This window comes from Aptenodytes forsteri, unplaced genomic scaffold, assembly GCF_000699145.1.
Source record: "Aptenodytes forsteri isolate BGI_AS27 unplaced genomic scaffold, ASM69914v1 Scaffold192, whole genome shotgun sequence".
In the NCBI taxonomy this organism is placed as follows: domain Eukaryota; kingdom Metazoa; phylum Chordata; class Aves; order Sphenisciformes; family Spheniscidae; genus Aptenodytes; species Aptenodytes forsteri.
In genome coordinates, this window is record NW_008794891.1 from 31087 (window position 1) to 43882 (window position 12796).

The 12796-nt window shown below is 60.9% G+C and overlaps 2 protein-coding genes across 2 annotated transcripts in view; one reads left to right on the forward strand and one right to left on the reverse strand.

Moving 5' to 3' along the window:
• PTK2B (protein tyrosine kinase 2 beta) overlaps positions 1-3903 on the forward strand; it is a 15521-nt gene extending 11618 nt beyond the window's left edge. The window contains exons 22-29 of the mRNA XM_019470964.1: positions 41-166; positions 996-1142; positions 1869-1904; positions 2196-2223; positions 2629-2684; positions 2928-3071; positions 3520-3600; positions 3688-3903. Coding sequence (XP_019326509.1) covers positions 41-166; positions 996-1142; positions 1869-1904; positions 2196-2223; positions 2629-2684; positions 2928-3071; positions 3520-3600; positions 3688-3903 — 834 coding nt within the window. The remainder of the gene's footprint in view (positions 1-40; positions 167-995; positions 1143-1868; positions 1905-2195; positions 2224-2628; positions 2685-2927; positions 3072-3519; positions 3601-3687) is intronic.
• A 2925-nt stretch (positions 3904-6828) lies between these two features.
• On the reverse strand, positions 6829-12097 carry CHRNA2 (cholinergic receptor nicotinic alpha 2 subunit). The gene is made up of 6 exons (XM_009275121.1): positions 12034-12097; positions 10601-10755; positions 9826-9870; positions 9496-9605; positions 7511-8621; positions 6829-6954 (listed from the first exon to the last, which is right to left on the reverse strand). The coding sequence occupies exons 1-6, from the start codon at positions 12095-12097 to the stop codon at positions 6829-6831; spliced, it is 1611 nt and encodes a 536-aa protein (XP_009273396.1).
• Between the last annotated feature and the right edge of the window lie 699 nt (positions 12098-12796).

A 12796-nucleotide genomic window follows, 5' to 3' on the forward strand; every position in this document is an offset into this window, starting at 1 on the left:
CGCCGCCCCGCTGCCCGCCCCCTCCCCGGCCCGCCCGCAGGTGCCCGAGGGTCTGTGTGCCAGCTCGCCTACGCTCACCAGCCCCATCGAGTACCAGTCTCCAGCCAACTCCCTGCACACCCCGCCGCTCAACCGCCACAACGTCTTCAAACGCCACAGCATGAGGGTAAGGAGAGGGCTTCCCCCATCCCGCAGCATCCAGAGGACATCCCGGTCTCGGGTGGCCTCGTCCCGGGCACGCCGGGGACCTCGCAGGAGGCGAGGGCTCGGTGGGAGGGATGCTAGCTGTACCACGCTCCGCTCTGTGCTGCTGCCTCCGCTGCTTTGAGCTCAATGTTGCTCCCGACCCGGCTGCGGGAGGGCCAAATCCTGTCACCCCACGGGTGCCGTTTGCGGGCTGGAGGGATCGAGCCCATGAAGGGCTTCGGGGTGTCTCCAGCCCCCCCACCATGCATGTTTGCGTGCACATCCCGGTGAAGGCATGTTGGTGGACAAGTGGCTAGCACGGCATCCCCAAAAACGACCAGGGGACGGGTGGCTGCCATTCCTCGGGGCTTTGGGTCGGCTCCTCACTCTCGGCGTTGTCACCTGAAATGCCAGTGGTGGTTTGCAGCCTGACCGCAGTTACTCCAGCCCCAAAATCAGAGCCGGGTGTTGGGGTGCTCTGCCCAGTGTGCTGGCACAGCCGCGGTGCCGAGTGCGTCTGTGCCGTGGGCACGATGAGCCGCTCCCCAAGTCGGCCCGTACATGCTGCCCATGGCTCACAGACGGGGCTGGAAAGTGCCGGGATGTGGCGGTGGGAGATTTGGGGCCAGCTGGTGGTTTTCTCTCCCTGCTGGAAACCCAAGTGCTCCCCAAATTCAGTTTGGGGGTTCACAGCTGTTGGGGTCTGGTGCATGGCTTGCATGCACGGAGCGGGCTCTGGCTCCCGTGCCAAAACTGGCAGGGGGCTCTGACTCCTGAGCCCCCCGGTCACCGCCAGCTCTGCACACCAGGAGGAAGATTTCCTCCGTCCCAGCAGCAGGGAGGAGGCGCAGAAGCTCTGGGAAATTGAGAGGCTCAAGATGCGGCAGGTCCTGGACAAGCAGCAGAAGCAGATGGTGGAGGACTACCAGTGGCTGCGGCAGGAGGAGAAGTCCCTGGTGAGTGGCCTCGGGCTGCCTCCAGCTCTTGCCTCCTCATGGAGGTGGGGGAGGAGCCACAGCAGCCGTTGAGGTTGCTCTTCATGGCTGGAAAAGCCAGTTTTCCTCGGAGGAACGGCTCCGCCAGCAGCCAAACCTCTTGCATCCCCTTATTTTCCGCACCCGTAAAAACCTCATGGAGCCGCTTCATTTCAAAATGAATATTTTGAAGCTTGGGCAAATTTAAAATACTTGCAATTGCGTCTTAATGAGCTTTTATAATACTTTTGAAATAAGGAGTGGAGATAGCTAATGTGTGACTAATCCATCAGCTTGTGGTGAGACAGGCTTGGAAGGAGACAGAAAATCTTTTATTTGATAGACTCACGCAGCTGGTGAAGCAAAGCCCAGCTCCCCTCGCCCCCGGGGCTATCGGATACCGAGCTGCTGCAAACAGCTGCTTGAATTAAGCTTCATTTTATTTGGAGCAGCAGTTTGAGGTTTCTGGTACCCTTGGAGCAGGCAGGGAGCAGATAGGGGTTGATGATGGGATGGGATGGGATGGGATGGGATGGAGATGGGACCAGCGATGGGCATGAAGCCACTTCCCCTCCCACATGCCCGGACCCTGCAGAGACGCGTTCCTGTCATGTGTTTCATGAGTCTCCCAGAAATCAGGAAAATCCCCTTTTTTCCTTTCTTTTTCCTTTTTTCCATGCCTCTCACAAAGCTTCTCTCCCTTTGCAGGACCCAACAGTGTTTATGAACAACAGCGCTCCTCTGGTGAGTGGCGCTGGCCCCGGAGAGACCGGGTCGGGGTGTATTTGGGTGCAGGGGGTCCTTCTCCTGGGGGTCTCTGGAGATCCTCATTTGCTTTGGCATGGTTGGGCGATAGATATTTATATATGTGCCCCTCGCATTGGGAAAATTAATCTGCAAATGCTAATGGGGTGAAACACTGGTGGTCTGGAGCTCCCCACCTGAAGCCTGGGAAGGGATGGGGATGCCTCCTCCCTCTTCTCTGCCTCCAGCCAGGATTTTGTGCCTCTCATTCACTGTTCCTTCCCTCCGCAGCTGCTCCCGGAGAAGGAGACGGATTACAGTGAGTGCCCACAGCTGCACAGGGTGTGGGGCTGCCCGTGGCCCCCACCCAGGAGCACCCACTTTGGGGCTGCAAGCGGGCAGCCTTGCGTTCAGCTGCGAGGAGCCTCAGGGCCATATCCCTCCCGGCTTTGGGATCCTCCACAAAAGAAATCCCAGATCATGGGGAGCAGCTTTGCCTGCCCTGGGAGGGGGGGGTGTGTGTCTGCCTGTCCCAGGCATGGGGGTCCAAGGGGGTCTGACCCTGTGGGGAGGTGGCACAGCTGGGGTGGGTCAGGCTGTTCAGCCACAGTGGGACACGTTGCTCCAGGGTGGTGCGGGACGTGGCACGGGTCCCAGGGGTCTTGTAGCGTGCCCATGTGTCCAGGGGAACAGCCAGAGTGACTCTCCTTCCTTTTCCTTACTGACGGCATAGCGGAGTTCACGGGGCCCCCCCAGAAGCCTCCAAGACTTGGGGCACAGGTAAGACTTCTTCCTCCATCTCCACAGTCTCATTCCTCCTCCTCCACCCTCATCATCCCTCTCCATCTGCAGGATGGGACTTTTCTGACTCCCCCAGGCCCCAAAGGGTTCAGGCAGACCCAGCAGCACCGGGGTCATGGGTGGGAGGTGGATGGGTCTGGCCAGGGCTCCCCATAGCTGTTGGTCTTTCCCTCCTTGCCACCTCGGTCCATCTGATCCCATCATGTCCCCGTTCCCCGGCAGTCCATCCACCCGGCCCCCACTGCCAACCTGGACCGCACAGATGACACGGTGTACAGCAACGTCATGGACCTGGTGCAGGCCGTGCTGCAGCTGAAGAACGAGATCAGCCTCCTGCCCCCAGAGGGGTACATCCTCGTGGTGAAGGTAGGGAGGGCAGGGAAGGGGCAACGCCAGGGGAATGGGGGAGGGAGTTGGGAATGAGTCTGCTGAGCAGGTCCCACCAAGCATCCTCCTCAGGAAAGTCTTGCACATGTAGGAGGGAGCGTTTCCAACATTCCCAGCTCCTCCTTTGGATCCTTGGGTCAATGATGGGAGAGTTTCCAACATGCCCTGCTCCTCCATTGGGTCCTTGGGTCAACGGTGGGAGCATTTCCAGCACTCCCTGCTCCTCCGTTGGGTCCTTGGGTCAACGGTGGGAGCATTTCCAGCACTCCCTGCTCCTCCGTTGGTTCCTGTGGTCAACGGTGGGAGAGTCTCCCACTATGCCCCTCTCCCGAATGGGATCCTTGACTCAGCAGCACAGACTATTCCCACGCACCACTTCCCTGTGCCCGTGCCTGGAGTCATCCTAACCCCACCACCCTCCCCGCAGAACGTGGGCCTGTCCCTGCGGAAGCTGATTGGCAGCGTCGACGAGATCCTGCCCATCCTGCCCGCCGCCTCCCGCACCGAGGTAGGACCAGGGAGGAGGGAGAGGGGTCCGGCGTGGGGTTGGGTGCTGGCGGCACCCCTGTCTGTAACCCCTGCGTGTCACGGTCAGATCGAGGGGACCCAGAAGCTGCTCAACAAGGACTTGGCCGACCTCATCAACAAGATGCGCCTGGCACAGCAGAACGCCATCACCTCGCTGAGCGAAGAGTGCAAGCGGCAGATGCTGACGGCCTCCCACACCCTGGCCGTGGATGCCAAGAACCTCCTGGATGCCGTGGACCAAGCCAAGGTCCAGGCCAACCTGGTGAAGCTGTGCTTGGAGTGAGGGCAGGGGAGGAGAGAGGGAAGGAGAAGGGGTGGGGAAGGAGAGGAGGAGAGGGACTGCCGTGCTTCGGTCAGCGGAGGTGGGAGGAGAGCGTTGCGGAGGAGCTGGCTTTTGTGTGTCTCCCGTGGCCTCGCCGTCCTGCCCTCCCTGTCCCCCCTCCTCCTGCAGCCACTCGTGTCTTTAGCATCGTCTCGTCGGTCTTCTGAAGAAGGGAGGCGTCTGGTGACTCGTCCCTGGAAAGGGCTGGGGGGGACCTGGCCGTCCCCGAGGGCGGCTGAAGATCCCTTTTGCTTGGCGGCTCCCTGCTCCCCAGCTGCCAGCAGGTCCGTGTGTCCATCCCTCGGCCCCTCCAAGGACGGACGGCCGCAGGCGGCGTGTCGCGATGGGGACCTGGACCCCGCTCCTCGCCGCCGGGAGCCGGGGGGCACAACGGCTGGGGGAGCTGGCATCCCGGGGGGCCGCGCGGGGGTCCCCAGGGGCCATCGGAGCGGTGGCCGGAGGGACTGTTTGCATTTCCTTGTACATTGTATAGAAGAGTTTATTTAATGATGGGAGGCGGGTCCGCGCGCCGCGGTGTAGCCGGTTCTGGCACCCATGGCTGGAGCATGCCCGGCCCCAAGCCTGCAGAGCATGGGGAGGGATGGGACCCCGCCGGACCGCAGCCTTCGGTGACACAAACCAGGAGAACGGTGCCTCTTCCAGCTGAGTTTTCTCCGAGCTGCTCTGCGTAAGCAACGACGGCAAACCAAGTCTCTGTTCGGTTTGTGCTTTGAGTTGGAAACCGCACGGTTCGGGCTTTTCCCCAGCATCTTCCCACAACGCTGTTCATTCTGGCTGAGATAAACCATGCACAAAGTCCTGCTGTGCCTGTGCTTGCCTGTCACCCCCATACCGTGGGGACAAGTCCCCTGGTCACCAGCACCTCCTTAGAAAGAGTGAGGGTTGTGCTGCTCAGACCTCTGAGCCACCTTGCCGGCGTGGGGAAGCGCCGTCCTGGTGGCAGCATCCCCGGGGGAGCTGCTGGGGTAAACCCGGGTCTGCTGCATCCGCGTCCTCTCTGGAGCCCCATTTTCCTCCCGTTGAGCCCACGATCGATAGGAGGGTCCTGGATTCCCCCTGCTCCCACCCCAAGGCTTGCTAGTGAGAGTATCTGCAGACCTTTGCTTTTCAAAGACCGTAAGGAAATCATGGACAATTCGTGGTGGAGGCTGCTGGGAAGTGGTTTATGCGGGATAGCACAGCCATGAAGATGGGCTCCCCCCCAAAAAAGAAGGATGCTTGAGGGTCTAGTGCCACACTGGGGGGGTCACCCCAGAGCTTGTGCTCTGGTGGCCTCATCAGCCAGGCAGGGCTGAGCTGAGAGGGGTGGTGGGTGCCGGCTGCGGCTGGCAAGAGGGGCTGCAGGGATTAACGTGGGAAGGGGAGCAAGTTCCCCCTCTGCCCCATTGCGGTGAGGTCTGCTGAAGCCCTGTGTGCCGTGGCCTGGCAGTGCCTGGGGTGCTGGGCATCCCGTCCTGTTCACCTCCAGCCAACACCCCCACATCACCCCAGGGAGACACAGCCCCAACCAGGCCAGAAATTATCCTCGCAGGAGAGCTCTCTCCCCCCGTGCCCTCCTGGCTCTGCAGAGCCCATGTGTACCGGGTTAGACACACACACGCACGCACGCATCCAGCCAGCCACGCCTGGGCACTCGCTCCCTTGCACGTCTCATTTCTCAGCCCTGTGTGTGCACGCCCGAGCCAGCCTGCCAGCACCGGAGGCTGCATGAGCGGCTGCAACACCCTCGGGACGGGCAAGTCCCTCCGTGGCACTGTTTATTCCGCCCCATTTCACTCCTGAAAGCACAAAGTGTTTTCTGAAACCTCTCAGACTGCATCCAACACCCTGATGGGTCGGTCTCCAGGAGGAGAAAACGTTGCAGGAAAAACCTGGTGTCTCTCGGGGCGTGGAAGAAGAGAGTAGATGCTCCGTAAGCATGGGTCCTTTAGGTTATGTGGAAGCTAGAAATTAAAAGCTGGGTTGCAGCAGTCATCAGACGGTTTGGGACCTGACGTGGGATGGAGAGGAGGATTTGCTCGGGATGGACCTCGGCAGTGCAGGTTCCCCCTGTGCCAGCCAAGTTTGCCAGCCTCGGCGCGAGGCAGCACCCCTGAGCTCCCGGGGTCCATGGACGCCGTCTGGCCGTGGATGGGTGGGTTATCCCGTTCTGCAGGGTGGTTTTTCCCTTCCAAGCCACCCACATTTCTGGTTTGGCTGTTCCCGTCTCCCTGCTGCTCCGAGCTCCAGTGTGGGATGGCGTGGAAGCCACTGCTTGTGCCGGTGGGTTGCAGGAGGGTCTGTACCTGGGCTGGGCTTTGCAGAGCAGAGACCCCCGAGCCACGCGGGGACCTCTATCCCACGACTGTACCCCTTCTGCATGGACCATCTGAAGCGTTATTGCCTGCCCCATGTCATGCATGACTGTGCCAGCCTGTGGTCCTGAGCACCCTGCGGTCAGGATGCGTCCTAGAGCGGCTGTGAGGTCCCCTCTTCTTGCCCAGCACATTGGAGTCACAACCAGATGCAGTTCTTGGGTTTTGGGTAGGACTTGCAGCAGCTTGAAGAAGCAGGTGCCTCTCCTAGATGCCTCCAGCCTGCGCTCGGTCAATGGGGAAGCTGTACCGTGCCTTCCTCGATGCCGGGACAGCTGCAACTGCCCTGGGCAGGATGGCAGGTGGCCGTCCCTCCCCACCATCCCCAGGTCACCCCTCGGCACAGCTCTTGCTTCACCCCGCATTTCCCATCCGAGGGTCCTCCATGGTTGCGACCATGTCCTCCCAGGGAGAGGCGAGGGTCCGGCTGGAGGTGGGCACCACTGTGCCCGCTCCCCGGGAGGAGGGAGCGTGCATCGCTCGCTGTCCCCACCGCAGCCTGCCCTGGCCCCTAGATCATCCCCGCCAGGTAGGGCGGGAGGAAGAGCCCCACGGTGCCCAGCAGGCAGACGATGATGAACATCCAGAGGAAGATGCGGTCGATCACCATGGCCACGTACTTCCAGTCCTCCTTCACCTGCCGAGCAGAGAGGGGCTGTGAGTGCGGGCAGAGGATGCAGCCCCCCGTTTGTGAGAACCCGTTGGAGTTAGGAGACCACCCGGGGCTTCCTCTGCCTCTGCCGTTTGCCTCAGGGTGAGGAGATACCCCGTGTCTCGGGAAATCCCTGGAGCAGCAGGGCTGGGGGATGGACCTCTCCAGGGAGGCTACTTGGGGCAGAGCTAATCCCACCCAGGGTTTTCTGAAACCAACTGGCTAAAAGTAGGGGTGCAGCCCCTGAGCCAGGTCCCAGCAGGGCAGGCTGGGCCATTGCTGCTCTCCGAGGGCAGGACAGAACGGGCAGGAGAGGGACCTCCAACATCCCCGCAGCCGTCAGGGACAGGAGCTGGAGGAACCCTCAACTGAACCCGTGGACCGGGCATCTCCCAGGAGACAGTCATTGATTTTTCTCCCCGGCTTTGGGTCCTCAGCAGCCAGGGAACAGACCGGGGGTGCCAGCACGGACCCCTCCATGGAGGTACAAGTGAGGGACTCCCCCCTCCTCACCCCCCAGCCCTTGGGGGCACCCACTCACCGAGAAATCAGCATCCTCGGCTCGCAGGTGGTCCGCGATGTACTGCACCCCTTCCAAGGCCTTCAGGATGCTGGGGGACAGCATCAGCCCCGGGTCCGAGCCCACCTGCTCCTCCTCCCCCTTGGGGGGCACCCGGGGGGCTGAGCCCCCCGATGTCTTCCCAGCTTGGCGCCCGCAGTCATAGCGGCACTGGGCGCCCTGGCCACGGGAGCCTGCCTGGGATATGCGGCTGGGGTATGTCTTCTCCTCCTCTTCCTCCTCCTCTTCTTCCTCCTCCTCCTCCTCCTCTTCCTCTTCCTCCTCCTCCCACTTGTCATCCACATCAGTCTCCAGCCAGCACCGGGAGGTGCTGAGCCTCGTCCCCGGGAGGTCGTACTGCCCTGCAGTCCCCTCGGGGGGAGGCAGCGCTGGAGGTCGCTTCATGAAGAGCCAGCGAGGGATGAAGTCCAAGAAGAAGCTACGCACCCAGTGAGGCATCGTGTGGGTGCTGGGTGAGCGGTGGTGGACGTTGAGGACGAACACGGTGATGATGATGGAGAGCGTGACGAAGATCATAGTGAAGAGGAGGTACTCACCGATGAGAGGGATGACCAGCGAGGTGGACGGGATGATTTCCGTGATGAGCAGCAGGAAGACAGTGAGGGAAAGCAGGACGGAGATGCAGAGGGTGATCTTCTCCCCGCAGTCGGAGGGCAGGTAGAAGACCAGCACAGTCAGGCAGGAGATAAGCAGGCAGGGTATGATGAGATTGATGGTGTAGAAGAGCGGGAGGCGACGGATGATGAAGCAGAAGGTGATGTCGGGGTAGATCTCGGTGCAGCAGTCATACTTCTTGGAGTTATAGGTGCCGATGGCCTTTATGATGGCCCACTCGCCGCTCTCCCAGTAATCCTTGAGGTCCACATGGTGATCCATGTTCTCCAGGTCGATCTTGGCCTTGTCGTAGGTCCAGGAGCCGAACTTCATCTTGCAGTTCTGCTGGTCGAAGGGGAAGAAGGTGACGTCGATGCTGCATGAGCTCTTGTAGATGGCGGGCGGCACCCACTTCACCTTCCCGTTGGAGAAGAGGTGGGCCTTCGTCATGTGGGTCACAGCAAACTCCCCGTCAGCACTGCAAGGGTGGAGAGGTGGAAGGTCAGAGGAGGATGAAGGGTTTCCCCCAAGAAATAGGGCCAGGAGCTCCCTCAGCTCTCAGGGCTGGTATAAGCCTTGATCTCAAATCAAGGAGCTGTGGCCCCATCGTGCATCCCTGCCTGGTGCTGGGTTCACCCTCCTGGGCATCATCCAGAGCACGGAGATGGGTGGGAGTGTGAGCACCGGACATGGGGAGATGGATGCAGACTGACTTACGTCCTTACCAGTGGGGTGGGATGGGGAGGAGGAGGCCCGTGGGGGCTGGCAGTGCCAGGGAGCTGCTGGGATGGGATGTGATGGGATGGCATGGGATGAGATGATGGGGTGGGATGGGATGGGATGGGATGGCATGGCATGGGATGGGATGCGTCATGTGGGTCACAGCAAACTCCCCGTCAGCACTGCAAGGGTGGAGAGGTGGAAGGTCAGAGGAGGATGAAGGGTTTCCCCCAAGAAATAGGGCCAGGAGCTCCCTCAGCTCTCAGGGCTGGTATAAGCCTTGATCTCAAATCAAGGAGCTGTGGCCCCATCGTGCATCCCTGCATGGTGCTGGGTTCACCCTCCTGGGCATCATCCAGAGCACGGAGATGGGTGGGAGTGTGAGCACCGGACATGGGGAGATGGATGCAGACTGACTTACGTCCTTACCAGTGGGGTGGGATGGGGAGGAGGAGGCCCGTGGGGGCTGGCAGTGCCAGGGAGCTGCTGGGATGGGATGTGATGGGATGGCATGGGATGAGATGATGGGGTGGGATGGGATGGGATGGGATGGCATGGCATGGCATGGGATGGGATGGGATGGCATGGTGGATCTGGCCCGAGGGGTGCTCCATCTTGGCAGCTCCACTCACTTGTTGTAGAGCACGATGTCGGGGATCCAGATCATCTCGGAGGGCACACGGATGGAGGTGACATTGTCAAAGTCAGCTGGGTCCCAGCGCAGCTTGTAGTCGCTCCACTCCTGGAGGGAGACACAGAGAGGAGGGCGCCAGGTGGCCCTCAGTCTGGTGGGACCGAGCTGCCCAATCCCACCTTCCTCCTCCTCTTCTGGCAGCATCTCTCCAAGGAACAGCACCGTGGAGGTGCCACCAAGCCCCCCTGGGCAGGGGCTTTCTGCCCCAAATGCTGTGCCCTCCTTGGCATGCTCCTGCCCTTGCCCCAGAGAGGGAACAGGCTCCTACCTGCTTCAGCCAGACGTTCGTGGTCATCATTTGGTTCTTCTCATCCTGCGGTGGGAAAGAGGGAGAGATGAGAGGAGACAGGCCGAGAGAGCCCAGGGGCTTGTCCCATCAATGCATCGGCCCCCAAATTACTGCTTTCACTTTCTGCCCTCTGCCTCTGGGGTTCAGCTCCCGGGAGCAACTGGTACCGGTACAAGTCCAAGGAGGGGCTATATTTCCCCGCGATATCTGCTCACTAGATGGCAGCAAGAAATAGCATTTTGCAGCGTACAGCTCTGAGCCGCTCTGATGGATGGACAAATGTACAGTCCCGTGGATAGGTGGATGGAAGGATGGCTAGATGGACAGACGGACAGATGGACTGATGGATTGATGGATAGGCTGATAGGCGGATGGGTGGGTAGATGGGTGCGCATGGGAGGAATGAGCAAGGGATGGATGGACAGACAAACTCAGAGGTGCCTCGGGGCAGGTGGATGGCGGATAAGGACATGGCAGGGATGGAGAGCTGCAGTTTTCCTTGATGCTCTCCTGCTGTCAGGGGAAGGGACGGTTTGGGATGGAGAGGCGGGGGTGCAGACCCCCCTGCTCGTTGGAGGTCTGGGAGAGACAGAGCGGGTCATTTGTCACCCACTGGCGATGGCCAGGAGGCTGCTGGTGCCCGAACCCAACCTCGCGCCAGTGTCCCAGGCCCTGGTCTGGCAGACCGGTAGGACCAACTGGTGAAAAGACAGACACCATGCAGGACCGGGGTCTCCACCGGCGGGCTACGCACCACGTCGATCAGCTGCGCGATGGAGAGCCCGAACTTCACGATGACCACGTCAGAGGTGTTGGGCACCGGCCGTGACCAGCGGTTGTAGCCGGTGAAGAGGTGCTTGAAGAGGCGCTCCTCGGCATGGCTGCCGGGCTGCTCCTGCAGGCAGGCGGCTGCGGGGAGATGAGGATGGGGATGGGGACGGGGATGGGGTGGAGGAGAGCTTGCTGACTCGCGTTTCAGTGCTGGGTGGGGATTCAGGATGTCCCGGTCCTTTGCCCGGCTTTGCCTCCCATTCCAAGCAAGCCCCCTCTCTGCCGCAGCAGGCAGGGATGCTAAACCTCGCCTTGGGATGGGGAGAGGGGAATTAGCCCCCTCAAGGCTGCCCCATGCTCCTCCCGGGGAGCAGAGAGCGGTGCAAGGTCAACCTTGCAATGCTGGCCGAGAAAACCCCCACTTTTGGGTGGCTGAGGTCTCTCTCCCAGTCCCCTCCAGCTGCTCTTACTGGTGCTAACTGGTTCAGCTTTGCAAGGTGGAGGCTGACCCAGTCCTTGGGAGAGCTGCAGCCTGCCCAGAGACCATGCCTCAGGCTGGGCTGGAGACAGGGCTGAGAAGGAGGGCAACGCTCTTTGATCTGCCTAGAAATGGTTGGCATTGGTTTTCGGTGCTGTCAGCTTGCGGTACATCGCTCGGCCGTCCTTGCTCACTGCAGAGCCCCATAAATTTCCACCAGCAAGTCGAGGGAGGCCGAGGGAGGGAGGGAGGGCTTTGCACAGTGATGTGCAACCAAAGAGACGTTGTACGGGTGGCTCTGCCCTGAAGAAGGATGGGTGTACGGCCCCATAGCATGCCCCATGTCCCTTGTAAGCTCTCACCGCTGGGCACGCAAGCCCAGCAAGGGGCCCCGGTTGTTGTACTTTGGCCAGGGATGATATTCTGAGCAGCTTCAAGGGTCTTAGAGGTGTTGGGGAGGGCTGGTCCCCAGTGAAGGGACAAGCAAGAGGCCCTGCTCCTGGGAGGTCTTGCGTCGATGGGGGGGTGGAAGCAAAATCCATTTTTTTTTTCCTGTCCCTCCAACATTTCTAGCCTGCATAGGATGGATCTGGGGTCCCAGAGGTGCATCCCCTGTGGGGGATGACCCAGAGCAGACCGCCCCCACCCAAGTGTCTGGGTGGTGTCAAGCTGCTCTGCAAAGACACAGACCCCGTCCTAGCACGGCGCGTGGTGGAGGACACCATGCCAGCCTGGACACCGGGGGTGCTGAGAGACTGCATGGGGGTAAACTGGGAGAGAAATGGTTTTCCATGTGCATGCTCCACAGCCCCCTCAGCTTTCCCTCCCCACTCCCCAAATTTACCACCCCCAGGGTCCCAATGGGTGACACCCATGGGAAGGCAGGGCTCAAGCGAAGGAAATTCAGGTACCCCAGGGAAAGCCAGAGCTGCCCTTACCCGTCTGGAAGGTGACGAAGCACCACACGATGAGAGGGACGATGCCATGGGACAGCCGCCTCATCCTCCTTGTACTAGTGTCCCCCGTGGACCTACTCCCTGGATCAGTTTGCAAAGTCCCCCAGGAGGGACCAGGGGGAGCGATGAGCTGAGATGGCGGTGGGAGAGGAGGCTCAGCAGGGAAAGCCACCATAGGGGACCTCTGACGGGGTGTCCTGCATGTCCCCACCATTAGCAAGCGCTGGAGGAGCCATGGATGGAGCTGGACGTGGGCTGGGAGAGCCTCAGCAGGGACACAGGGTGGGTGCGTGGTCTGGGATGCTCTGCTGAGCTGCCTGCCCCAAATTTCATTCCTGGAAAGACAGCAGAGAGCGGCACTGTCACCGCGATGCCACCGCGGCGCGGGTCTGGGAGGTGACAGTCCCGCTGTGGTCCCCTCAAAGCCGCTCCCAGCCGTGGAGCGGGGCTTGGAGCTGATCCGAGCTGCCACCATGGCAGAGTCAAGGGAAAATGTCCCCAAAGCATCTGCTCCCCATCTCACGAGTGCTCCTCAGGCAAGCAGGGCGCGAATCTGGGCAGCGTCGGTCGCAGCCGGGCAGCCGGACCCCGTGAGTTAAAGCGATGGGGAGCCCAGGTCTGCCCCCGGGTGATTTAATAGCAGAGATGGAGCCCGGTGCTCCAAACGTTACTGGGGTGACCAGAAAATAACTGGTTTCAACCATCCTTCTGCCCTTCCCAACTTGAAGCTGCTTCGTGCCCTGAG

What these genes read in the sequence shown, in the direction of transcription:
- CHRNA2 (XM_009275121.1), bottom strand. Translation starts at nt 12,097, where the DNA reads ATGAGGCGGCTGTCCCATGGCATCGTCCCTCTCATCGTGTGGTGCTTC. An exon ending in CTTCGTCACCTTCCAGACGG is followed by an intron (nt 10,756 to 12,033) that starts GTAAGGGCAGCT and finishes ATCTCCCCGCAG; the next exon opens with CCGCCTGCCTGCAGGAGCAG. An exon ending in TCGCGCAGCTGATCGACGTG is followed by an intron (nt 9,871 to 10,600) that starts GTGCGTAGCCCG and finishes TTCCCACCGCAG; the next exon opens with GATGAGAAGAACCAAATGAT.